Source organism: Platalea leucorodia (genome assembly GCF_965183815.1).
Source record: "Platalea leucorodia genome assembly, chromosome: 4".
Lineage (NCBI taxonomy): Eukaryota > Metazoa > Chordata > Aves > Pelecaniformes > Threskiornithidae > Platalea > Platalea leucorodia.
Window position 1 is genome coordinate 114,579,750 of NC_138826.1, and position 27,599 is coordinate 114,607,348.

The following is a 27,599-nucleotide window of genomic DNA, read 5'->3' on the forward strand; positions in this document are numbered from 1 at the left end:
AAAAGTAAGCGGATCGGTATCTTCAGCATGCACCTTAATAATGCCCGAGACAACTTTTATGTTTGAATTTGGTGTTACCATAGCTCCCAGAGGAGCACTTCCAGCCCACAAAATCTGGTTCCAGCTCTTCCCACAAGTCCTATTCATTGCATGTTACCTGAAACCAAGTTCATTTACTCACATCCGAGTTGCCCGTACTCCGTAAACCCAAGGCTTCACCCCCAGAGATGTAATGTCCTAGGGCATTAAGAAACACCTTCCTTGTTAAAGTACCACTTCCGCAGGTACAAAGGCGTTACAGAACTCACCCCAGAGCTTCAGTCCTTTACAGCACGGTGATTTCTCGCTTGGAAAGCCAATCACCCTTCTCTCCCTCTTCTCTGGATCTTGGACTACTGGCACACTTCAGCTACTAACTTCTTCCCTAGGTAAACGTACTGGTTATTGTCTGTTTCAGCAGCTTAAAAAAGTGCTTATTTTTAGTCTTTCAGACTGGAAGTGGATTCTCACTGTCAAAAAGAAAATGCCGAGTCACCTTATTCCTTTTTTGCTCTTATTGGGCAGCTATCGATTGTTACTGATTCTTAAAGCAAGTTTAGCACATTATAGAAATTACTGTTAACTGGTTATTTCTTCAGTGACAGCGTAAGTAGCAGAAAACTTAAGTCCTCTTTCCAAGGATCACCCAATGTGCTGAATGCTCTGGGGTAGAACACGTGGTTCCTTTCGGAAGGTCTTCTACCTGCACGTGAAGAGCCACTATCTTATTCCATGTAACAAATAATAATAATCATACTAGCACAGCTTATGTTGAACAAATACTTTTATTTACAAGAGCATACGTGACAATTTTGAAATAAAAAAATGGAACAAGTCTACTTTCGGTCTTCAGCCTGTTTTAGAGAAAGTCTCCAGTTTGACTGATTTCTTATTTGGCATTCTAATTTGGAGATCAAGTCTGTGGCAAAACTATAATAATCCAGTAATTTGGTACCAATCTCAGCGTTGAAAACCACATAGTATAGCTTAGTCTCTTCGTACATAGAAGATATTGTATCCAAGTTCAACCATACCCCCGATAAGCAAGGCCCACAAAGGGATAAATACATAGGCTAGCTTCATCGTAGTAAATCGTTGCAGTTTAGCGCAGAGGGCAAGGCAGAAGGCCAACTTAAGTAGCATTGCAATGAGATACCAGGCTTTTTTCTTGATGTTTTGGGAGCCGTTGCGCGGGTCGAAGCCAGACTTGCAACGTCCAGCCATTTTTACAATTAACATAACTAGAAGAATAGTGTCAAATATCCAGACCGGAATAAAGATGAGGAACCAGTTCCATGGTGCTTTCTCATCCAACTTCAGCACCAGCATGATCAGGAAGAGTAACGTAAAAAGCCATGTCAGTAGTACTCTTTGCGCCAGGGACATTCTCATTTAAACAGCTTTGAGAGGAAGTTTTTCACTGTCAGCAACAACCTAACAAAAAAAAAAAAAAAAAAGGGGGGAAGGCATCAAAAGATGTCACTGCACAACCATTAGGCATATTCCTAAATGGAGACTGAGTTCTTGTTCTTGCTTTCCCACCCCTCCTAACCTCACCTACGTACTGTTTCCTAGCATTTCTTTTAGAACTACCGCCCTCAGTGAAGCCCTCTCTTCTGCTCCTGTCCCCCATCCAGGTTACGTGCCTTAAGTCAGCTGTGTAAACTGCCTTAATCTAAATTTGTTCTGTGAAACAAATTATGCTTTGATCCTAAACGAGCTGTCAGACTCATTTAGGGATTTTTGCATGCTAAGAATATGTTTAGATCCATTTTCCTCCAGTACTGAGGCACTCATAGTAACAGTTGAAAATAAACCTACCAATTCTCTCTCTCTAACGAACGAATCATAGTAAAATGTAAACCAACTAGCAAGCACAAGTAACAAACCATCTGAGGGTCCTGTAGTCTGCGGAGCTGCAGCCGAAATGACCCAGGCTGACACCGAGCCAGTAAGCACTACTACTGCTTTCTGACGAGCAGCAGTCTTAAAACTACTAAAAGCTAGGGGTAACGTTTGCTTTCTGGCAGGTATCTAAAGTACACAGATGCTGGCTGACAGGAACACTATTTAGGTTTATTGGCTTGGTTGTATCTTTAAATTTCTACATAGTCACAAGGAAAAAAAAAAAAGCAAGGGCAAGCACATCTGCCACTACAGTCATAGAGGTTACTTTTTATATTCCTAACTGAAAGGCTTTTATTACTGCATCTGCCAGAAGCCTTTTGCTGCAAGCGTAAAAAGCAGAGGTGAGAAGAACCATGATCTTCCTGAAGATTTCATGCTACAGAGATGGATAATTAATATATACCAGTGAAACAGTGCTGAAATAGGTTTCTTAATTATTTTAAAAAATTGATATTTTTAGGAATTTGGTAATTCCCTTTAGAACACTGATGTTCTTTCACTTGAAAAAAGAAACTGAGCTTTGATTTGTTCCAGATTACAAAAATATTTGAGTTACTGAAAATGAGATGATGTGTTCTGAAGCACCTAATCCTCACCACCAGCCGCCGCGAGGGAAGGACAAGACCTGCTTCCCCTCTGTCTCCTCGGTGCCCCTGGCCACAAGCTGCTGCTGCTCCCTCTGTGTTACTACTGAAGCCCACAAGATCACCCAATTAAGCCTATTTATTAAACTCACTGAACAAGCAGAAATCTATTAGCACCTTTTTCTTTTTAACTGGGTTATTTTTTTGCCAGATTAGCAAGTTGAACCAACTTTGTTCTCAGATAAGCATCGAAACCAGGAGGAGGGAAGTAAAAGCCGCTGACTTAACTGGTTAGAAGATGACCTGCTACATTAGAGCTAGGGGATATCAATTTTGTACACCACTAAAATTGTCCTACAATTTAAATCTGTGTCTTCTGATACACAGTTCAACAGACCTACTTTTTTGTTCAGTCTGGGTTTGAAGTTCCAATGGATTTGATTTAGTGGATAGTAGTGGGATTCCTCTTAAGGAAAAGATCCAGTTTAGGCTAAAATAATCTAAACTGGAGTTACTGTCAGTGCATCGCCTCCCTTGTGTTAGGGCTGACACTTGCGTGACCCAGAGCAGGCCAGTTCCTTGAGCTGAACTAGCAAAAGAAAAAAAAAAAAACCCAACACAAAAACCTTAAAATAGGGATTTTGTAGTTTGCTTTTTGCTGTCTCAGTCCTGCTCAGGCCACTCACCAAAGGATCTGGTGAAAGCCAGTTACTGGCAGGGTGGAACCAAGACCCCCTCCTTAGGGAAGGGGCGAAGCTTAGCAGTGACATTCAACATAAGAGTTAATTGCTAAGTAGACAGAAGGATGGAGGAGGTTTGCTCTTTCCTTGTGATAGAAAGGTACCCAAACCAGCTGGCAGGTGCAGAGGATTACAGAACAACGCCTGTGACCCGCCTGAAGTATTTCCAGTATTTTGAAAACATTCCCAGTATTCTCAAGTGCAAGTCTGTGGCTAAAGCGAAGAGAGTAGCGATCTGAAACAAAGTTTCAACATTCCTTTCATGAGAACATTTTTGAAAACTACTTCTAGAAATCAATGCTACAGATACTACAAGAAGGAGAATCTCTTATTAGCAAACTGGAGAAAGCAGAAACAGAAGAAACAGACTGGAAACTTGGGCCAGGAAGGAAAAGAGGAACTCAACACTGTTACAAGTATCAGGCTATCGGACACGCAAAGAAGGCACGATCGGCTGTCTCTGGAGGAAACAGAAAGCTGCTGAAGGTGTATTAGATGGGGCTACTCAATTTGAAGGTTGCTCACTTGATGAAAAGATTTTCAGTTTCCCGAAGCGTTCAGAACCACTTTGTAACAATTTTTAAAAGCCCAGGCAGAAAACTCAGCATGGGACATTACGCTGCCTTTCTTTGACCTAATGAAGAGATGTAACTGCAAGACTGGGCAGGACTGCAAGGCTCCATTCAATTTTAGAGGCTTTTTTGATGAGAACTCAAGAAAATCCAAGCGCACTTTTGAGATCTTATAGTCCTATAGTCCAAGTAAGGGAAGCAACCACATTTTAAAGACTGACAGCTGGGGATACAGCTGACATAATGACAAAGGGTTTGATTACATGGAGCACTCATTGACCATCTCTCATTAGGAAAGAGATTAGCAGCAGATTCTCAGCTAGAGGCCAGCTACCACAACAAGATAGTTAACACTGGAAAAAGGATGCAGATACAGTACAAGTCTGAACTAGCTCTTCTGTGAAAATACTGAAGGAATGTCAAAGGCAGAGTGTAAAAATAAAAAAGCTCTCAAGTCCTTATAGGACTCATGTAATTAGTAGGAAGTGAAAATTTTCAGTAATGAGAAACACCATCTAAGTAGCATTGCTGACCTTGGTGGGATGATCTACATAATTAGAATATATGATAGCTAATTATATCCTGTTTAGAAGGAAAAAAATAAAGAGGAGGGAAACTTACACATGACATTCAGCTCGATATTAATGATAACATAGATCTATACATTTAAATTTAAACCTTGAACATTGCCTAACAAAGTTCAGAAAATTATATTATACTGAAACCAAACTAAATAGAACTCTAGCTTGATTAAACGACATTTTAAAGCCGACTCAGTAGGCATGAGCAATTGAAGACCTAGAAAGAAATATTCCAGTAGCCCCATTTTAGCCACAGTTAAACTAGTCTGATATGAATACAGGTTGCAAGTTCTCCTTGCAAGCAGTGCATTCTTAGTTCAGGTAGCCTACGTAGATTTAAAAGTATAAATAAAGTCAAACTACAACATCCCCTTAACTGGAGTGCTCGTTTTACTGTTTCTCAGCGAAACAGAGGCTCCCGAGTGCTGAATTTGGCTGGAAAAAAATAAATTCAGAAACTATTCATAGGAAGAGGACGAGGAAACCGGCAAAGCAGCCACGGGTTGCCGGGCTGAGCGGTGTCACAGCCCCGCGGTCCTCCGAGGAAGGCCGCTGCCAGCGCAGCTCCGACCCCGCCGCGGCGGGCAGGGGCGCTGCCCTCCGCCGCCTCCGCCCCACGCACCCCGGGGCCGCCGGGGGCGGCTCGGGGCCGTGGCTCCCGCAGCGGCCGGGCGGGCCCAGCCCGGGGCCCCGCAGGCGGGGCAGGCCCACCGCCTCTCCCGCCCCTCCTCGCCCCCGTTTGCTGCGGCCCGGCCGACCCCAGGCCCCCCCGGCCTCCTCGGCATCCCCGCTCCAGCCTTGCTCACGGCCCCGCCGCCTTCCTCGGTCCCTCCCTCGGCCGAGCCGGCCTTCCCCCGCGGCTGCCCCGACAGACCCGCTCCCCCAGCCGCGGCGGAGGCCCTGTCCGCCCGAACGAGGCCGGGCCCTACGCGGGAACCTGGGGTGCAAGCCCCCTCCCCCGCCACCTACCGCACGGGCCCGGGCCGCCCTGCGCCGCTGCCGCCCTCGCACGGACCCGCCGCCGCGCAGAGTCCCAGCGCATCCCCCTCCCGCCCGGCTCCGCGGGGCCAGCGCGCAGGTGAGGTGAGGTGAGGGGGCGGCCGGGCTCTCCCCGCCCGCTCCGCCGCAGGAAACCGACCGCCTCCCTCACCCCCCGCCCCGGGGCTGGCGATTGGGCAGCGGGGACGCCCGTCCTGCCGCGCCCCGCTGCCACTGGGTAGCGGTGACGTCGCTCAAGTTCATCCCCGCCTTCCCCCCGCAGCTACTCGGTCGTGGCGACGCCCATCAAGGTCAGCCCCCGCACGGCCGGCGGCCGTTCAGCCTTGAGCCCACCCCCCTCCGCTGTCTTTGCCGCCAATTCGTGCAGGAGGCTGTCTGTCACCGCGGCCCCGCCTCTGCCCTGGGGAGGAGTCCGTCAAGCACGGCCTCCCCTCCCTCCCGCTCTCGTTGGGCAGAACCGCCGCCGCCAGTCACGCTTCGGCCCCGCCCCCACAAGCGGAGGGGGCGCTGTTGGCCACCAACCGGCCACCGGCCCCGCCCCCTGGCTCGGCGGCGCGCGCCCTCTGGGCTGCCGCTGCCGCCGCTCGGGCTCGCGCCTCCTCATCCTCCTCCCCCCGCCCCCCCCCCCAGCTGTTGCCTCGCGCGCGCCCGCCGCCTCCTCGCCGTCTCGCGCTCCCCTCGCTGCTGTTGTCTGCGGCGCGCGCTGGCCCGCTCCGCCGCCTCGCCGCGGCACCGGGCGACCGGTAAGGTCGGGACCCGCCTCGGTCGGCGGCGGGGGGCGGGGGGCCCGGCGCCGAGGGGGGGCATCGCCGGCCCCGGCGGGAGGGGGAGAAGCGGGGCGCCAAGTTGCCCGCGCGGCTGGGGAAGGGGCCGACCGGCCCGGCGGGGGCGGGGGGGAGGAGGCCGGAGCGGCTTGGGCTGAGGCGCCGCGGCCGGGGCGAGGCGGGGGGCGCCCGCTCGGTGAGGGGGGACGGGGGCGGTAGGCGCATCACCGGCGGGGCGCGGCGGAGCCGACGGCCGCGGCTCCCCTCGCCCCCTGGCCGGGCGGCGAGAGCGGGTCCGCTGCCGGTCCCGCCGGGGGCCTCCCGCTCCCCCGGGGGAGCGCCTGGCCGGGGGAAGGGCGGGAGGCCCGCGGCCTCCGCGGCGCCGCGGTCCCCCCGAGGCGGGAGCTGGCGCGGGGGTCCTTCCCGGCGGGGCGGCCGCTGAGCGGGCCCTGCCCGCCGCGCCGTGTCGCCGCATCAGGTGCGGTCCGCCCCCGCCGTCCTGAGGAGCGGGCGGGCTCCTTGGCCTCCCCTCGCGAAGTTTATTGTGGGCGGCAGGCGCTCGGTTACGCGTTGAAGGCTGGAGCTGCTGGCCGTTCCCGTAGGTGTTATTCCTAATTGCTCAGCCTGACTCCTGCTGTAATACTCCTTCTCCTTGGTAAGTTGGTCTAAAGCATCTTGAGCTGCTTTAATGCCTGTGTCAGGTGACGGGACTTTTTTTCTCCTTTCCTTTAAAGGTTCTAAATTTCGGCATCTTCATCTCTGACCTCGTCTCCTTACGTATTCTTGTATTTTACATGCCTTCCTCTTCTGTTGGTGCTTGCTTTCTTATTCCTTATCCCATTTTTTTTTTCCCTTTCCACCTTAACCCAATGACAATCTGTCTACCCCTTATCTGTTGTCCTTGCTTTTCAATTTGGGAATCTAAATGTTAGGCTGCTTCCCATGAGTTAAAATTTATTCTATCATATTAATTTCCCTGTGTTTTGTTTGCCGTCTTTTCTATGAGAAACAAAGGAGAGAGCAGTGGAGGAAAATGATTACGCAGTTGTAGTTCTGTCCAGCTGTTTGCTTCTTTTACTTTTGTTTTTCATACATACTCCCTGAGCGCATGTGACTCAGGTGTATCAGATTCAGTGACAGTCTTAGCCCATATTCTCAAGCTCTACGCTTGGTATTTTGTCTTTTACTGCTTTTACGTGTTATCGGTCACTTGAAAAGTAACACTGCTGAGTCTTGCATTGTGTTCCAAATTTGCCAGTGTCTTATCCATCTGCCTAATAATTAACTGGAAAAAGTAATTAATTGGAAAACCTGACTTGTTGAAAGTACTTTAATTAATGTTCTGAAATTCTTTGTGATGAAACATTCCTACAGAAAATACAGCTGGTTTTACAATTTTGACACACGAGTCCTCCATAGGAATGAAACTAAATACAGTGTGTCATCAGTAATTTGCCCGCTTATATCTTCCTGTTGATGCTGTTAAACAGATGGTGGTATCTGTTTTATCAGGGAGAAGTGCATCACTTGAAATAACCTGTTAATCCTAGTAAGTGAATCCTAGTATCTTTAGCTGCACTTCGAGTGGTCACTGTGTGGCAGAAGGATGTGTTTCTGTTATATACATTAGCGCTTGGCATGAGACGTTTTTGTTTTCCTGGGGTTAGAGGCTAAAAGTGTTCTGTGAACAAATCTCTGGGTTATAAATAGCTGTATGTATTTGGCTATTTCTGTAGCTCTGAAGGTTTTGGTGATGATCTTTGATTTCCCTCTTTATTTGTGGCTCCCTGGAAAGGATAATCCTTTTCTCAGAAGTCTTAGTTTTGTTCCACTAAGGTGTTCATGAACTGGTGTATGTACACACGTCATACTTCTGTCAGGTTTGACTTTTTCTTCCCCCAGAGATCTACTTTACCATATTTGCAAACAATTTTCATTTCTGAAGGTGGAGGTTGAGAGTGGTACTTGGAACCGGTGTGTTTAAGATCCTGGTTCCCGTTTGAAGTGGAATGTTTGTGCAGTTGAATTTTCTGTTGCTATGTTTTGCTGCCAATGTATGTTTTTATTCTGGATATAAATGTTATAAAGGATAAAACACGAGCCTGAGTCATCTGAAAAAGAATTTGGAAACCTAGTTAGTTTAATTCAATGCTTGTAGTAGAATTTTTTCCTCTTGTGTTGTGTGGACATACAAATAAATTGTCAGTAATGGTTGGGAACTCCACGGAGCATTTCAGGTATTCCGGTAGTACTGGATTTCTCCCAAAGCAGAGTTAGCTCAGCTTGTCTCAAAACATTGGTCCCAGCTGTATCCGTAGCTGCCTGATATTGGTGTGAGTTCTGGGAGAACTCAAGGTCCTGTAGGCTTTGGAACAGGACACAGAGTATTGGTGTTGTATGAGAAGGGAGGCATAGGCGCATTAAAAAGACCTCCAGTCAACTTTGGTTGGGGCGGTTAACCAGGCAGCCACGGGAGGAGCGGCTCTTGGAGTGGAACAGTGCTGTTCCTGTCACAGCTGGCAGGGGTCACTGGAAAGCAGTGGACATTATTTCTTTCCCAGTTCTCCAAAGTTACATATACTGTCTTCCCAGGCTTTTTCTAAATATCGTATCTTCTACTTGTTTATAGTAGAAATTTTGTCAAAGAAATAAAAACACCAGTTTTTTTCCCTTTTCTCAGGACCCCTGTGAGTGAGAGTGATGACAGTCACAGGGTGGGTTTTGTGAGGTTTTTTTTTTGTCTGTGAGGAAGTTCTTTTCATAATAAACAGCATGCTCTACAGATTCATCACCAAACAGTTTATGTGAATTTTTAGCTGGGCTTACTAAGGAGACAGAGCTTGTAGAATTACTTTCTTTGTCCGTCTTCTCCCATTTGAGTAACTTCTTTACTCAGTCAGATAATGAAACCAAATTTTATGGCAACTTAAAGACATTAAGTACCTACACAGTGACCAATTTTTATAAAACTTCTGACAGGTAGTGACCCAAATTAATATTCCCATGCGAAGAAAGGCAGCTGTAATTGTGTCCCTTCTTTCTTCAGAAAGAGAGCAACTGCTGGCCAGTCTGCATGCTGAGCTCTGAGCCATGGTGGTGTGTACTGCTACTGGCCGGGCCAAATAGTTGGGGCAGTTGGTAATACGGGTGGGGGGCAGGACAAAAGTGTTGGGTGAGGTGGAGAAGGACAACAGGGAGCCAGTGCAGTGGTAAAAGCAGACTTAATTGCTTCTGCCCATGGAACAAGGTAGGCCTGTTTTTTCTGTAATGTTTTTTTTGTTTTATGAAGGAAACAAACCAAAACTCTTTTGGGATACCTCTGTCAGAGGTACTGCTTCTTCTGACTGTTCAAAGACAGCTGACCACTACTTACGCTAAGATACATAGTGGTGTGAAAAATAAAAGACTGAACGCTTTAAATACCATGCTTTCTCCCTTGAGTTTACTGTACTGTTATTCATAAAGGTCCTTCTTGCTGGGTACAGAGGAAACTGTTAACTACTTGAAGAAATTATATTCAAATTTGTAAGGAGAATACAAAGAGCTTAATAAATTGCCGATGGGGAAAAAAGAGTTAATAGTAATTAAGGCTATAATGTATTACTGTGAAATGTTTTGGTGTGCTCTACATGTAATCATAGAATAATTTAGGTTGAAAGGGGTCACTGGAAGTCATCTGTTTGGTTCAACCTCATCTCAAAGCAGGGCCACCTTCAAAGTTAGAGCAAACATGTATACATATATAGAGATACCCATTATGTTGTCAAGAAATTTGGAAATTAGCTTATGTTTGTGGTTTGTGTTTTCTTTTTTTTTTTTTTAGTTGAGGGGAGGATATCAGAGAGTTCATAGAGCTATTCTCTTGTTTCTTAATTTAAATGTATAAAGGGGATTTGTTTCCAAATTCACTTCTGCTGGGAATACTCTTTAAGTGAGACATGTAGTGTTCGGTATTTAATTCTTTGTTCATTTGAGGTGGTCTTGGTAGACGTACTCCAGAGAGACTGGATGGCTTCCTGGAATGAGTCCAAGCATTGGATTGAACTCCTGTTTGCAAATACATTTGTGGTTCTTGTTCTTAAGAAATAAAATACAATTGCAAAGTGGGAGAAGAAATTAAAGCAATATAGCATCAAATATGAAGTCATGCAAGCCTTGCATTTTGGAAGTTGGCCAGTGCCAGATGCTTTTGGGGGTTAGGTGGTTGGCAGATGCCAGCCTGGCAGCTAAATGCTCTTCGTGTTCAGCTGTCTTAAGGGACAGTTTGTTCTACGCTTGTCACGTTGCTCATACGCTTTCCTTGATACTGGCTACTGGCCGTTGTGGAGTCGGGTTAGGTAGAGAGTTTGTATGGCCAAGTACAGCCCGGTGATCTCTTTGGATGTTTTCTTGCATTCTGGGTCATGAAGCTTGAGATTCCCTCAGCTGCCTGTTTATTTTTTTCTTATTATTGTGTGTTTAAATAGCTGCTTTCTTTTTGAATCAGAGTAAAATCTTGGCTTCAGTGACTTCCTGTGGTACTGAGTTTAACAGTCTAATTATGTGTTGTAATATAATATTTCTCTGTTAAAAGTTTGGCTTTGCTATCCTCTAAGCTCGGTTAATGAATGAAGTTCCCTGTATTATTGGAAGCTGTTGTTTTCTTGACTATATTTTCTGTATATTTCTTAAAGTCTCATTTAATTTATGATTCCTTATTTTTCTGTTCATACTTGCCTGTCTCAACAGGAGAGTCTTTCAAGTGGTTGATAATTCATAGCCTTTCTCAGAGCACTTCCCCCTCCCTCATTATTTTAATATTCTTCTTCAAATAAAATACATGCATTTCAGGTCAGATTGCACAACTGATCAACAGAGCTGTACTGCAGTGTTTTCCTTGTCATTCCTCTTTTATTCAGGTGTCTCTGTGTTCTTCTGACCATAGGGTATTGAATGGAAGAGCTCACTGAGCTGCCAAATTTCCTTTCCAGATTTGAGATACCTGATTTTAAAACTTTGTGTGGTGTACATAGTTCACTCCCTGCCCGCCTCCCCCATAGATATCATTTCCATTATTGATACTAAATTCTGTTTATGTTGCCTATTCATTGTTAAAGTTGATCCATCTACTTAAGCTTTGATAATGTAAGATTAATTGTCATCTAGAGATGTTAATACTTCAGGTTTTCTTCTCTGATGTAGAAAAAATGAATATAGTGAGCACTGCTGGACCTATTTACAGAAGCTTGAGGTTTGAAATAATAGGGCAGGGCTCAGCTCACACCTTTTAAGGACTGAACTTAGGCAGTACTTCATAAAAACTTTAGGCTACTGGTCTAAAGAGGGGGAGGAGGAGAGGGGAAACAGTTAATTATTCCAGATTAACTCTGTTAATGTTACTTCTGAAGGCTTACAGGTGGAGATCCGGAGTGTTCAAGTTGGCTTAGGTCAGAGCTGCCTCACTACGGACAACGGCGTTAGTGCTTATCTTGTTCTGCGATCTGTAGATCTGTGGAGCTAATTTAGGTGAAAACTGCTCATTTACTTAGTAATAGTAGTCAGATTGTTGAAACTGTCTCCTGTGCAATGGCCTTGAATGCTGGTAAAAAGAGGGATGGAAGCTGGTGACTGTGGAGGAGGGTGGACTGTGGTAATACTGGTTTAGAGTGGTTAAAACAGTTGTGAAGCGTTACTGGGCCACCCTGACCTTCTCCATTGGCTCTGTGGACCTTACGTGTCTTTAGTGAGTGGTTTCTTCTGCTGAAAATTCCCTCTTAAGAGCTCCTGGAAAGAGCAGGAATGTGGGGCATCGCTATTTATTTGTAAGCTAACATTAGCTGTCAGCGCCTGGTGAAGCAGTGGTGTGATGAGTGTCTGTGTTCATCTTTCTTGTAAAAGTCTAATGTTTAGCATACTTAGAAAGTTGGAAGTCACGATTTCTGGCTGCACTCGTCCTGAGCGACTTTAATGTCAAACCTCCAGAAAGAGCTAGCCACCCGGGCATGCATATACTCAATGAGACCCTGAATGCCTGCTGTGTCGCTACAGGGTGTTCAGGTAGGTGAAAGTTAGAGGAACATAAAGAAAGCAGACTAGGAAGATTTAGTCTGAGTTTAGTTTTGGGATCAGGATGCTCCTGTGTGAAGGAGAAGGGGTGTTCCCAGATGAGCTCCCTAGGATTTGTGTGCACTTTGCCTTGGACTGACCCTGAATGGAAGAGCTAGCAGACCAGCCGTGTGCGATCCAAGGAGCTTCTAGGCACCTGAGCAGGCAACAAATAGGCCATTCTATTCAGACTGGATGCTGCTATTAATCTTTATTTTCCAATTAGCCTATTGCAATGAAGAATATTGACTTCAAAATTTTGTTCAATTTTCCGGCTGTTTTTTGATCTGTGGCAATATTTGCTTTTCACAAACAGCAGTCTATTTAGAAGTCTTTGACATCCTTCCAAAGGCTCTTTGAAAGTCCACATATGTTTTATCACTTGCTCTTGTTTATCAGGTAGTTTGACATGTTCAGAAATACTGATAGACTAAGACATGATCTTCCTTTGCAGAAACTGCTGATTAGACCCTATCAGATAGTCTTTCAGGTATAATGGTGTTCTATTTTTAATGATTGTTTTGAGGAGCTTGCCAGATACACATGTAAGGCTTGTTACCCTGCAATTCCTTGCTTGGATCGCTCCAGAGACTTTTTAAAAAATACAGGCTCAGCATTTGCTGCTATGTTCCTACAGAACAGTGGCTGTTACAAGAGACTGCAGCTTTTTCTGACAGCTCAGCTGCTTCAGAAACTTGCTGGATAACTATTTGTAGAACATGATGCAAACTTGGTCATTTAGGAGTGGTTTTCGACTTCCTGACTGTACTCATCGAGAAGCCACAACTCTGCTGTGCTTTGCCTGGTGACAGATAAACACGTCTTCCTAAACACTAAGTCAGTATTTTCAGTGAGCAAGATTTATTGTTGCAGGAAATTACTGTTGTGTTTAGAATCCCAAGGAGGAGAAGAGGAGCATAGCATTTTATTTCAAGGTGACCACTGTATTTTGGGTTTGTTTGGTGGGTTTTTTTGAGCGTTTGTTAAGAAGAATGTGTATACAAATGAAAAACATAGTATTTATAGAAATTCTATTCCTTAATTAGGTTGTTACAGGTCTAAAAGCAGATGTATACACGCAATATTTCAGGGATTTCTCATTATAAGATTGTAAATATGTTTAATGGGATACGTATGTATGTGTGTAGTATTAAGTACAAAAACCAGGAATTAAAAAGAGCAGAACTTGAGATTGACCATATACTGTGATTTATTTATTGTTTTTTTTAAAGATGCAGCATTTTCAGAAATATCTTGGCTTGTAGATCTAGCATGCTGGCAGCAATTACTGCATTTGGATTAATGGGAATTTGTCACCCTAACATCTCTTATAGAAAATAAGAGGCAAAATTAGCTTGATTATAGTCCCCTTTAAGGGCCTGAATTTTTTCCACTTCATTAAACGTAGAATATGTTTAAATGTTAGGAGCTTTTTTGCTAATTAATAAACACTGCAGCAGGCTCAGGAGTAAATTTTGAGAGCTGTAGAATCATGGACTTCTCAGTACAGAGTCTTTCCCCCCTATTTTTACAAGTAACTATGAAATTGTGTCCTGTCACTTCAAATGGAGCCATGAACAGAAACCAGTTATGTAACAAAGTTAGGAAATTTGCACAGACCTTAAGGCTGGGGGCATAGATTCCAGAAATGGCTACGCTACAGCAGTTGCAACAACTGCACGCAATGTTCTTTTCCCAGAACCTGAAATAAATCTCAGAAATCCTGATGCTCAACATTTTGCTACTATTTCAGACAGTTGTGTAATTCACTGGAAAAACAAGTATTCCTTGGGAGACAGTTATTTTCTGTGGTACTTCCTTGCTAGTTTGTTCTTCAGATATTGGCGTTTTTACTGTGGAAGTGAAGATGGTTAAGTCGAGCCTACTTCCCATCAGAATTTGAAAACTGATTCTCGCTGCGTGCTCTGTGCTGCAGCTGCAACTGTGAGAGCTTCCTGCTTGGGATGGTAAGTGATAAAGGGCGTAACGGGCATGAGCTTATAAGGAAGAATAAATATGCAGTGACAGAAACGGGATCAGATACCGTGGTTTGTGGGCAAAATAGAGAGGCCTGAGAAAGTATCTGTTTTTCAGTAACTGCCATCTTACTGGAGGCACAGGCAGGTATGGACATGCTGCCAAGTGTCTGTATGTGTCATGGTATATCATGTTTGGTACGTCTGTGTTCATAAAGAACAGGGCTTGATACACAGCAGCCAGCATAGGGTCTGATTCATGTTTTATTGTTGCTGTTGTTGGCCTGATAAACTCCTCAAACAAATAACAAAACTCCCCAAACAGGTATCAACGGATGTTCAATGTGTTTTTCACCAGTTGTTTGGGGGTGATTGGGTTTTTGTTGGGGGGGGTGTGTGTGTATTTTTGGGTTTTTTCGAGATAGAGTGAAGCACGAAGTTTGAAAATGCATTCTCTTCAAGAGCAGCGTCTTAGGAATGCTCGTATCCAGATTTAGCAGAGTTGTTGGTGTTCTTTAGGGAAAGCAAGTATGTTAATTCCTTTTTATTTACAAACTGTCATGCTGTTCCTTTGGGATAACAAGTATGTTAATTCCTTTTTATTTACAAACTATCATGACCTTGGATTGCAAGGCAACAACCTGGGGGGGCCGTGGCTGGCATGGCAGCAAGAGTACTTTTCATTCTGGCTACTGGATATGGTCCTTAGGTTAGCAGTGTCTGATTTTTTAATTTTATTTTACTTTTTTCCTTCCCTTTGGCTGCTTCAGATTTTCTTAAGGATAGCTGAAAGGAACGTGATAAAACTTCCACTGAAAGCTGTGAACCTGGAAGCGACAAGTTTCTCATTTGCTTGTATACAATTTGCAATTCTGAAATGCTGTTTTCAGAACAGCGATGCATAGATAAAGTACTTAAACAGAACACTGGGTGCATTATATAGTATTTGATGTTCCTTTTAAAAAAGGAAATGTAGGTTTAATGGTTTGTTTGTAATGCACACAAAAAGAGTGTGTCTTTTGAAACACTGCTTCAAGGGTTTAATCCTGTTCTTGGTGGCAGTGGCAGAACTCCCATGGACTTGAGTGTAGGAAGGATGACTCCCGGTAAGTTTTAGTGGTGTATCTGCATCACATTGATACCTGTGTTGGTTTGTTTCGTCATGGCAGAAGCAGCTTTTCAATCAATCAACAGTGGATGCCTAATATCACTAAGCTGTTAGGGTCATTTAAAATTAACTTAAAATATCAAATTATGTGAACAATTTGATGATAATCTTAACTTCTATTTTGATGTCGAACCTGGAAAGTGAGGGGTTTTTTCTCATTAAAGTTATTTTCTATCTGTGCATCAGCAGGTATAACGTTTTACTTTTAAGTCAGTTTGTGTGATACAAATTTTGCTACAAAATCAGTAGTTTAGGCCATAGGGTATTCAATTCTGATTCATTGTCTCTTCTTACTCTTCATACTAGGAAATCTTTGTGAAATTATGCCTGTGATTGTGAATCTGTGATATGGAGGATCTGACGTAATGGTAAAACAGTTCTATTGTGGAAAGCAGTTGAAACCAAGTTCTAGTATTCTCATGGCTTTATGCGGTAACTTTTTTAAAACTGCCTTTAATTTGCTGCTAAGAGAAGTTCTTCTGAAGGTAATAAAATCAATGGCGTTTTAAAAAAACATTTGAGACAAATGCCACAGCTCTGCAGTTTTACTCCTAATGATGTCTAGTGAACATGCCAACTTCATCATTCCATGATCATAATGAGTTGAGAAGCACATTCAGGTCTTGACTCAACAGCTGGATGGTATCCTGACCATTCAGGTTAGGATTGTTATAAAGGTTCCTTGAAATACTTAGTGATTCACAGTGTTTACAGGCAAGGAAAGCAACTATTTGCCTGTGCTTCCTTGCTTGTGTTGTATTTTTAATTATGTCCTTTTGCTAGTTGACACTGCTTAGACTTGTGTATTCTTCCAAAAATTGTCATTTTTTTGCCTTCGTCACTATGAGGAGCACAATTTTATTCTGGAATTCTGTCAGAGTTCAGAATAGATTTTATTTTCTGTAGACTGTCATTTAGAAATGTATGCATTTATGTCTGACTTGGGTTGCCAAAACCCGTGGATATGAGCAAAATCTTTAAATATACTTACTTTGAATTTATTTAAATCTGTAGTGTAGTATCTAATCCTGTCTTACACAATAAGCACTGCACTGCTTGAACAAGCATTGAACTACCTGAAGACATCTAAATATAGATTTCTGTGGCTTTCGAAAAACTCATGTGATTGGAAGGTGTAGTGTGTACTTACTTAAAATGGAATATGATTATGCCCTGAAATGGAAAAGAAGTAGCTAAGAAACCCCACAAAACCAGGTAGTCATCTATTTTTAGTTTTACGGAAGTAATGAAGTTTTGATCAAAAAGCGTTGCTTGTTATTCATAGTATTAACTGTGAGTTTGATGGAAATGTAATGAGCGGCTCTGTTGAATGTCACAGAGATGTTGTGATCAAGCTTTTCATTTGTATGTTCTGTCTAATCTCTGAAGTTGGGAGTATTTTTTGTGTTGCTCTTAAGTCTCCAACTAGTTAAGATTAAGTTAATCTTGCTGCAGTTACTCTGCACAGGACATTGTACACCTGAGTGCAAAAGCTGGTCCCTGTCCCAGATGCAGGTATTCAACGCAGCACATGAAGCAAAGGGCTAGATCCGGAGAGGGTGGGAGAACAAGGCAGAACAGGCAGTGCTCTCTTGTGCCCGTGGACGTCTGTCAGCTGGTTTGATTTGTGCACTTTACCCATTGGGTACTGATGTGCCTTAGAGCCCAGCTTACGTGGTCTGCCTTCAGGATCAATATCAATACAAACTGTCAGCTGAATAACATACTAACTTGTAACGAACATGCAGAGTTCTGAAGTTGTCGCAATACTTAGTCTGCTGTCTAGGTGTTCAGTGAGCTGTGGGCAGATGCAGAGTCAGAGCCAGGGCTGCAGCTGAAGAGCCTTGAATTGTTATGATCCATTTTTCATCCAGATAAGTTAGCTTCAGGCCAAGTGTATCAAACTCATACTGTCTCAAAAAACAAACCAAACCAAAAAAACCCAAACAAAAAAACCCCCAAAACCAAAAAAACACAGACAAATCCCAGCTCCTGCAAGTAGAAACACTGTCCAGAAATAATTAAACGAACCTTTGCATCTTTTATTTCAGTGCTGTCTCAGAAATTGTTGTATATCTCTTGAAGAAAGCACATGATATTTCCTTGTAGAGGTATTTTTACTTCACACACCAAACTCTGTTAAAGTCTTTTGAGACATCCATCACAGGATTTTTTCATATTTCCTTTTGTAAGCATCAGCATTGCATTTGTGTATGCAAATGTGTATGCAAATACACTTTATACACCACCAAACTAGACTCTATGGAGGATTTAATGTAGAGAGTTTCCTAAAAATATAAAAAACATGGATAATCTAACTAGCAGGTTTGTTGATAGAAATCAAACAAATTAGTAATAAAATTACTTGATTATACTTGGTTTATAGTTTTGTGATGTAATTGTTTCTCGAGGCAAAGGATTTTTGAGTGAATTGGCAAACTACTGCAAAAATGGTTGCTGCCTTTAAAATGACTTGTCCAATTTTAGCCATATTTGACACAGTTGGAAGTCTTGGATTCATAAGTTAGCATTGGTTCCCTGAAAAATCATTGACCTTGGAGAGAGAGAGAGAGAGAGATGAAGTTAATGTAGCTGTTGAAGGAAAGGTTTCTGTGCAGGTTCAGCAGCTAGTTCTTTACTGCCAGTATGAGTTTCTCCAACCTTTTCCTCATCCTGTAATTATGGTGGTAGGAAGCAGGGTATATTGTGTGTGAGAGAGGATGTTGGAAGAGAAATGAGAAAGAGTTAAAGATCCTCCAAGATGAGTTCACAAAGGAGGGGAAGGCGAGGGGTGCAGCTGTGATCAAAATCTGCATGGCATCTTTCCTGCATCGGCACCTCCGTGAGCAGCGGAACGGCTTTTGCTGTGACTGCGATGTCGGTCACGTTATGTGTGGAGGCTATGTACGGCTAAGGGTTTTATGTCGCTTTGAGTCTATAGTCCAGCATAGCAAATTATTTTAAATTTAAGTTTACTTAAACAGGTTTTCAGACAAGAAAGCAAATCCTATTTTAAGCTTCATATGGGTGAGAAAGAAGGGTAACCAGTCTATGCAATATGCCAGGTTATATCAAAGTCTCTGTTGGGCTCCATGCTTTATGTGATAGAAATATTTTTATATTTATTGTGCCAATGAATTCTTAATAACTGATAGTTGCTCTTAGAAAAACTGCTACTATTATCTGAAACAAATAGGTCAGAAACGATTACAGATGTTGACACAGTCATAGCTGCCAGCTTTAACTGACTTGATGTGACTTACACGATGATATTAACAACAGTGGAAAAATTGCAGTGTTCGTTTGCTCAGTTGCACCAAAAGTCAGTGTCCTGATATTTCTGAAATTTGTTAATGACTGTCTAAGCTCTCTCAGAAACATTTCTTTGCATTGTGTTGTAATTTTATCTGAAGCTGTCTAAAGGATGCTGGAGTTACACTATTAGAAATCTTAAATATAGTTCCTTTTCAGTATTTGATTTCTCTTTTTTGAAAAAGCTCTGTGAAGCATGAAAATGTATGGCATTATCTTTACTAGAAATCCTCAGGATTTCTATTTCAATCTATTTGTTGAAGGTTTGTACTATAGTGTATATGATACATATCCAAACTTTTTAAATACAGTGTCTTTAAAGTAATGCACTGGGTAAAATACAAGTGCATCCATACATAAGTCAGGCAAGACTGAATAAATGAGTGTCAGTGCAGAACTGAGCCTTTCAGAGGGTCATCTTTTCTTTCTGAGAAATGTCTTGGAAGATTGTAGTGTTGATAGGGCTTTTGTAGAGGGAGTATTTGTGAGCTGTTATGATCAGGTAATCTAATCTCTGCTTTTTTTTTAAAAAAAACCAACTGAATTTTTTGGTGATGAACAATGTATAATAAAGTGTCACGAGTCTCAGGCATTTCATAAAGACACTTTGATTTTAATTTATTGCATGGTTTCAGTTTCCATCCCACCTGTTGGACACTGTATTCTTTGCCTTTCTTATCTGTGCAAATGCTGTAAACAAATGTCTTATCTTTTTCTCTGTTTTAAAGACAAAGATCACCTTTAATCTTTCACTATAAAAACTGCCTACAGATTAATAATTCTTGTTTCCTTTTAATGAAGAAATATAAGGTGCAATATTGTTGATATTGACAATGTTATGATGTGTGATATTTTTGTCAGAAATACACCCATTAATCACGTTTTTTTGCTGAGAGAGATCAATCTTGGAAGAATGCTTGATGCATGGTTTGGTGTTTGGGGGCTAAACTACCACTCCTCCTCCTCGCCACTGGTGAGGGCACACCTGGGGTGCTGGGTCCAGTTCTGGGCTCCCCAGTACAAGAGAGACACAGACAGACTGGAGAGAGTCCAACGAAGGGCCACAGAGAGAGCGAAGGGACTGGAGCACCTCTCCTGTGAGGGAAGGCTGAGAGAGCTGGGACTGTTCAGCCTGGAGAAGGGAAGGGGGATCTTATCCATGTCCATGAATACCTGGAGGGAGGGTGCACAGAGGACAGAGCCAGGCCCTTTCCAGTGGTGCCCAGGGACAGGACCAGAGGCAACGGGCACAAACTGAAACACAGGAGATTTCATCTGAACATCAGGAAACACTTTTTTATTGTGAGGGTGACTGAGCGCTGGCACAGGTTGCCCAGAGAGGTGGTGGAGTCTCCCTCCTTGGCGATACTCAGAAGCCATCTGGACAAGGGCCTGGGCAACCTGCTGTAGGTGGCCCTGCTTGAGCAGGGGGATTGGACCGGGCAACCTCCAGAGGTCCCTGCCAACTGCAACCATTCTGTGAAACTGTGTTTGCGAAGTTTTTTTTAAGAGATCTTCTTGTGTCGATTTTTACCAATTATGCTTGATCCTGGAATCGCTCAGATAGTACGTTTGGAAAATTTGTTTAATATTTTGAAGTTACATATACTAACTTTTTTGAAGCCTTTTGCATAATTTGTTAGGAATTTGTAGCTTTACAGAATAAAATAAGAATTTCCTTGCATGTTAAATACTTGGTGCAGTTATATAAAAATAACATTCTTAAACTTCTTGTAAAAGGTAGGAAGGATGCTGAATATTAGGTGGAGCTGAAAACTTAAGCTTTTACCAACTAATGTTAAAAGGTCACATGTAGTATGGTGTGCCCCACTGAATTTTTTTTTTTTAACTGGGCTTGAGTATGGCATATTTGTTTACATACATATATTTTTAAAGGGAATCAGTGAGATGAAAGATTATTAAACACAAAAGTATTCAGATTTTTTGGCAAATATTTTAACAGGTTTTTCAATTCCTTTTTGCTTCTTTTCTTCCACTGGCTGCTTCCTGCCTTAATTAACAGTTTGAAATGTAGGTACTAAACTAATTTAACTGTTATTAATCTGTTAATATCTGAAGTAATCTATTTGTGAAATATTTTAGTATGGTTTTAATGATAATACATTCATATCTGAAAGAACTTGCATATTGTAACAAAATAGCTGGAAACCATTCTGTAATTCTCACCTGAACTTTCCTTTGATTTTACAGAATGTCCAGTACCAGAGAATATATGCAATTTTGTAGCAAGACAGTAATTCTAAATCTGAACGCTTTTTATGTTTATTTTCTTTATTCTTACTGTTTTTTTCTGAACTAACTCTGGCTGACTGATTACATGAAAGAAAACTTTTAAAATTCATTTTCAAGGTAGGAATGTTTTATGTAGGCTGAAAGTTGTTTCCCGCCCCCCCACATTGAAACTAATGACGGTGACATCAAAGATGAACTAATGCTACTGCTATTTGCTACCATTAAAACAAATATACCCCTCTTCCTTGTTTTTCTCCTTTTGACTTAGTTTTAGTCTACTGTTTTCATGAGCGTATTAATTTTATAATTAGTGGAGTACTGGCACTGATTTTTTTTTTTTCCTCCAAAAATATCTAATAGTCTGTATGAAATTTTCTTGCATTTTATAACACAATTATTCTTGGACTTCAGAATACTGTGCTGTGGTAATAACTATAGGTTGCTTAATTTATCAGAAGAAAAATGCTGTGTGTAATATAACTCTTGTGAGGTTCTCATGAGACAATAACAGATTATCTCTGTGCCACCTGTGTTCTACTGGGAAGGATGGACAAAACTGAGGCTTCTGATGTCCTGTAGCAGCAGATTTGTAGTTTCTTGTTTACTTAGAGGAGAAAACCCAAACTGTTACTAAGATAGTAATGAGGCGAGGTGTAAAGTAAACATAGCTGTTCAGCGCTTTGCAGGTACGGGAGTGTTTCTGCATTCCCTATGTTGGCCTTTGTAGGGAAGGTGGAAGTAAAGTTCTGTCTTTTTCTGTTAACAGCCTAAAATGACTGTGTGAATTCAGTGGAATAAATGGCGTCCAAAGTAACTGATGCTATAGTTTGGTACCAGAAGAAGGTAAGCTTTCTATTTGTTTTTATGGTGGCTTTAAAAAAACAAAAGTTGGCTCACTGTGTTTTATGTGTAAAGTATAATAAATATAAAATACGTCTGCATTATTTGTTAGCATTGTGTGAGAGTGAGTAGCTTGAAACTTTTCTTCCAAAAGTAAATAAATATTTAGTGACTGTATCTAATGAAATGGAATAGCTTTTTGTTTCTGTTGAAAACTTCTCGCTCCCTTGGCTACTTGTGCTATGGAAAAAAAGGAAAGAAAATTTTTGTTCTTAGTAGAATGTTAATTAATGTACAGGAGAATGTTGCTTCTACAGCACATAAGTGAATCCTTGTATTTAAGTAGAAAGTAAGAATTGAAACCTATTTTCTGTCACTAACAAGGAATTGTGTAATATTTACCCAAAAGAGATAGGCTAGGGCTTTTTAGAAGTTAATTAGAAAGAAAAAATTGAGGGAGGGAGACAAAAAAGATGTCATTTGGAGATACATAGTTACAGTATCACCTGATACTGTTATCTTTTGATTCATGTTTGCACATAGAAATATTGATGTCTCTTTCTAATTTATTATTTAGACAATTTCAAATCATCATATCCTCTTGACATTAGTATGCCAGTTGGCTTATTCAGTTAAATTGCTTTTAAAAAGCTGAAAAATTTGCTAAATTTTGAGATGTGCTTCTTTACTAAGATATAAATGAGATGTGATGATAATTTTTTTTTTCTTGGCTCTCCATGATTTAGTATGTTTCTCTGAGTTATTGTTTTCCTTGAGCCTATGGCTGTCTTTTTGAGAGGATGCATCTTGGCCTTAGGAGAATGATGGCAACGGTCTTCAAAACAGAAATTCTGGTTAACTTCTAGAAATAAGACAGTACTGGTAGGTTTTGCTGAGATCTTTACACTGTGAATTAAAGGTACAGTTGGAAAAGCAGAAAAATGAATTTTGCTGACTCAATTTATACCAAACATTCAATTAAGTATTAAAAAATTGAAAATAATTCAGAATTTTAATGAGGATTTTTTGTTTGTTTTTGCACTGTGTACTCCCTCCCTTCTTATTTAAGCTTTACAAAAAGTATTTTTGTAAAAGTATCCGTGGAATTACACTGTCGTTTTGAACCGTTTCTTGATTGCAGGTCCAATCCCATTTTTTAAAGATTTGGAGCGTGACTTGTAGAAGATTTAGTGTAACAAAATTCGGTGCAGGATCTTATGGAAGGGGAAAGTGATGCTGATTTTACCCACTTCCGCTCATTTGCTCATCAATTTAATTCACTCACGCTGTCATACCGATAATTCTTACAGGCACCAAGTTGTGTGCATGTTTGGTCTGGCCAGGACCTCTTTTGTGCAATGCAAGAGATGCTGGCTATCAGATCCTCATCACGTTTCTGAGGAATTTTCATTGGTGATGATGAACTAGTCTTTGGACAGATCTTTTATAGTATTCAGCTTTATATGTAAATGGCCCTTTGATGCAAGGAAGAGTCTGAAGTTTCTGTAAATCTTAAGTGAAGTTCATGCTTGTTATCTGTTTTTCTCTCCCCTCCCCGCCAATACATGTCCGTTTTTCTGTTGGTCATACAGGAAAAGGAATGCCATATGTGATATGCTCCAACTTTCCATCCTCCTGATGTTAGGAAGGCAGGATCTTCTGCTGATGAGTCACTGTGCTGTGATCTTACAGAGGGCAGGCCTTCTGGTCTTGACATAAACAACCCATTCCTCAATTTTACTTTTCCCAGGACTCTGCTCCTAACAGGGTTACTCATTATCAGTACAGGTCCTTCTTTTAACCCTTGTTCTGTTGTTTTTTCCAGCGATTTCGCACATGTTTCCATCTATTTCATTCATAGCAACAACAACGTTTCTGCTGTAAGTCTCTGTAGGCTTTTACAGAGGTTTCCTTGGCCAGCAGTTGCATGCTGCCTTTATGGCAAGGAGTTGTGATGAAGTGACTCCTGTTACTTCATTGGAGACTGGGCTATCTTCAGGAGGGATAAGATCTTGCATAAAGCAGATGTCAATGTTTTCCATGGTGTGAACAAAACTTAATTGAAATCCGCATGTGGACTGGGGTCTGCCAAATGAGAAGGCTTTGCTTCTTTTAGTATGAGGAAGTGGAGTCTTATTTTGGAACAAACGGCTGCACTGCAGAAATGTTGCATCTCATGCCAATGTTCGTGCTAATTAGATTGTTATTTCTGAGGTCCCATTTATTGAAGGTTCTCCTGGATCAGGCTGATAACCCCAAGGGGTTTTTTAACTTTGTAGTGTGATGTGTGATCCTTTCCTGGGAGTGTCTAGGCTCTTTCACCCATATCCTTGATCTTATTTATTTATTTATTTATTTAAATTTCTTACATGGCACAGTATTTTTTTTCCCCATGGATTTGTTGTTTGCACCAAAGATTTAGAATTGGGGATCAGGAAGAGCTATGGTAGTGGTTAGTGGATACCAGACATTTTTTTGTCCTTTCTGATACATTTCTATTATGTGATTGCTTGTAATACCAGAATACTGAACTCTGTGAACTGGTAGTTGCTTTCAGTTTTCATTTCAGAGTTGTTAAAGTTGTCCCACTTACCTTGCTTTTTAGGTGTGCTGATTCCTCACAACAGTAACTGAAATTGAAAGTTTCACATTGAAATTGAAACTTAGCACATTCTGGCAGTAAAACATTGTTCCTGGAGCCAGAGAGACCCAGGGTTGCAGTCAGTATTGATCAAATTGGTATAACTTGCCTATATGATAAAATGAGGAAAATAAAGGGTTATTTTGGGGAGGTATTTTCAGATTAATGAATTGGTGTATGAATGCCCTAAAAAAGAACATGAAGAACTTCTGATATTTATAGTCATACATAAAGAAGAAAAATATATTTGAGTAGGTGGAGGCTGCATAAGAAATATTGAACATATGAATTGCTCCTTGTGTTTCTTTGTTTTCACTTTTAATGTATTTTTTGGATGTATTTTTTGATGTATTTATGTCTCTCTCCACTGAGTTTCAAAGGTCTGTTGGTTTCTCAAAAGTAAGGCATTTTTATATTTCTTTAATGGAAAGAGTTAAGCAATTGAGCTCTTCCAACCCTACTTTAGGCAAGTTTTCCAAACACCAAGTTTACTCATATGACTCATACTATTGTCTGAAATTGAGCTCCTCACGTGAGGATGATTTAGTAATGCGCTTAATCGTTTAAAAGGTCAGACCTTGTATTATGTAAGCGTTGTTGTTGTTGCAATAGATTTACTCTACTTTTAGTGCATCGGAGCTCTTGATTACTGTCTTGTAAAAATACAGTAATCAATTCTTAGTTATTTTAAGTTGGATTGTAAGATTTCAGATGGTGTATTATACCAGCTTCTTATTTGAGATATAAGACTGCATGGACATAGCTTTACTGCTTCCAATGATAGCTTGTGTTTCCCAGCTGGTACAAATACTTTTGCAAGGCATGAAATCTGAACAGATAAATCCTGCTAGATACAGGTTTGCTCTGTAGAAAGCAAAATAAATTAAACCTCTGCTGTGTTTCTGGATGCACTGGGGAGTGCAATGCTGAGATATTCGTGTGTCAGACGGGGTTTGCCGAGCGTGTTTTCAACACTTTCTGCTGCCCTGGTTCTTGCAATAAAAGGGTGTGGCAGGGGCGTCTGCATCGCTCTCTGGAATGGTTCATTACTTGGGTCCCAGACAGCTACTGAGCTAATATTCACATACATGCACTTTGTTAGTTAATATCCTTAGGATTATGTGTATTTACCAGAATATGGAACTTGCTTCAGATTTGTAATCGATGAATTTTGTGGAGAAACTCATCATAATATTTCCTCTGAAAAAATCTGACACCCCAGCAATTATTTTAAACAGTATCAGTATCTGATGGCGTACCTTTCTGATGCTGATACTTTATGCATACTTGAAGTATTGCCTCGGTAACAGTAACGGATGTTAAAAATAATAAAATTGGTAATAATCTAAAATGTTGCTTGTATTGCTTGTAACTTAAGCTTTTGCGTTAATTTCTTATAATGCTTTCAAGTGTTACGCATAATAGCAGACGTGCAATTTTTGGTCTGGTTTCCAGTTTGAAGACTATACGTAAATTTACCTTAACAACTTCCTGATTTTCAGTCCTCACAGAAGCCTGGCTGCTAAAATGGGGGACTTTATACAAATTTGTTGATAATATTGCGGGAGATAATTATGTTGTTCCTTCTCTTGGGGATGGTTGTAGGGGAAGGCAAAATGAAATGTAATGAATTGAACCCGAATCCCGCACCTGATTGTATATCAGTTAACTCTGCCAATGCAGCTTTCCGCTCTTTCGCGTGTCCTTTGGGTACGGCTGTTAAAGGGCACAATAAAACAAATGAGATGTTTTCTCTCTCGTGGCTTTAAAGGGCAAAATTAGAGTTCTAATTGCATTGCTTTAAGATCTGTAATATTCAGTGTTTTACAGCTCATTAGTCCAAGATTATACTTGCCAAGGTAATAAAAGAGGAGGTAGAACTAAAATCATGTCACTGCCTGAAACCACGTGATTTCCTTCTTGGCGCTGAATTCACGTGATGCATTGGTGACCCTGGCATCGAAGCCATTTTTTGCCAAACGGTCAGGCTGTATGGCTATATTACCTAAAACTTTGGATGCTGAAACTGCATCAGTTCACAAAGGTCCGCCTTCAAGTGCCAAAACTTGACAAGTGTTGGAGGTGGCTATTTGTGAAAGCACTGAGGAAGAAAAAGTATATTTAGAAGAGTTTCCTTTCACGTAGTGCTGGGATCCAGTACTCAAGTTGTCATCTAACCAAATGGTGGGGACTGCCTTCAGCACCTTGTTTCACTGAGACAAAACTCAAGTTTCTGAGTCTTGTGCAAAAGATCACTCAAAAATTGGCACTGTGGCTGAGCGACACAGGCTTGCATTTCACCTGCCTGTTGGCTCCCGTGCCTGCTTTGCCTTCCCGCAGACTTTCACGCACTTAGCTGGTGAATTTGGTCAGGGGACTAATCTGGTTAAAACTAAGACTGTGAATATATAAGGAGCTGAACCTATCTAATGGGGGGGGGGGGGGGGGGGGAGAGCGAAGAGCTGAAATCCCTGTCTTGAGAGGGATTCTCTGATTCTTGAATAGTTTCATTATGCCTTGTGAAACTATAACCTACCATTTTCTTTTCTCTTCCCGAGTGATCTGATTGATCTTTCAGCCACCCAGATGAATGTGCTGGCACAAGGAAAGCGTGCCATGGGAAGTGGAGATGATCGGGGCGTAAGGGCAGTGCTGTTTTAAAATCCTAGTTACAATGCTGGTAGAATTGCTGTATTTTCAGTGGTCTTCAGGGAATTATACTGAATAATGAGGCTGTCAGAGCAGTTTTCTTTTCCCAGTTATGTCTTGAGGCTGCTTTGTTTTATGCAAGTATATAATCATTAAGGGGAAAAAAAAAAGTGTTGCAGAGGTCTTAAATCCTTAACATTTGGAGAGTAACTGGGCTGTCCAACAGTGTAGCCAGTGGGTCAGGGGAAGGGATTATTCCCCTCTGTTCAGCTCATGTGAGACAGCATCCACGGTGCTGTGTCTGGCTTTGGGCTGTCTGGCACAAGAAAGGCGTTGGCATGCCTTGGCAAGCCCAGCGGGGGGCCACCAAGATTGTTATGGGGCTGAAGCATGTGATGATGTACAAAGAGTCAGAGATCTTGGTTTGCTCAGTCTGGAGAAGAGAGGGCACAGGGCAGAGCTTAATGCTATCACAGCTACCACTGTGGA

At 41.8% G+C, this 27,599-nt stretch overlaps 2 protein-coding genes across 2 annotated transcripts in view; one reads left to right on the top strand and one right to left on the bottom strand.

Annotated features, from left to right (window-relative positions):
• Positions 1 to 817: 817 nt before the first annotated feature.
• On the bottom strand, positions 818 to 5,570 carry TMEM60 (transmembrane protein 60). Its single transcript, XM_082308417.1, has 2 exons — positions 5,394 to 5,570; positions 818 to 1,473 (listed from the first exon to the last, which is right to left on the bottom strand). The coding sequence occupies exon 2, from the start codon at positions 1,429 to 1,431 to the stop codon at positions 1,027 to 1,029; it is 405 nt and encodes a 134-aa protein (XP_082164543.1). The 5' UTR covers positions 1,432 to 1,473; positions 5,394 to 5,570; the 3' UTR covers positions 818 to 1,026.
• A 572-nt stretch (positions 5,571 to 6,142) lies between these two features.
• PHTF2 (putative homeodomain transcription factor 2) overlaps positions 6,143 to 27,599 on the top strand; it is a 67,637-nt gene continuing 46,180 nt past the window's right edge. The window contains exons 1-2 of the mRNA XM_082311055.1: positions 6,143 to 6,166; positions 21,747 to 21,823. Of these exons, the coding sequence (XP_082167181.1) occupies positions 21,779 to 21,823 (45 nt within the window). The 5' untranslated portion in view covers positions 6,143 to 6,166; positions 21,747 to 21,778. The remainder of the gene's footprint in view (positions 6,167 to 21,746; positions 21,824 to 27,599) is intronic.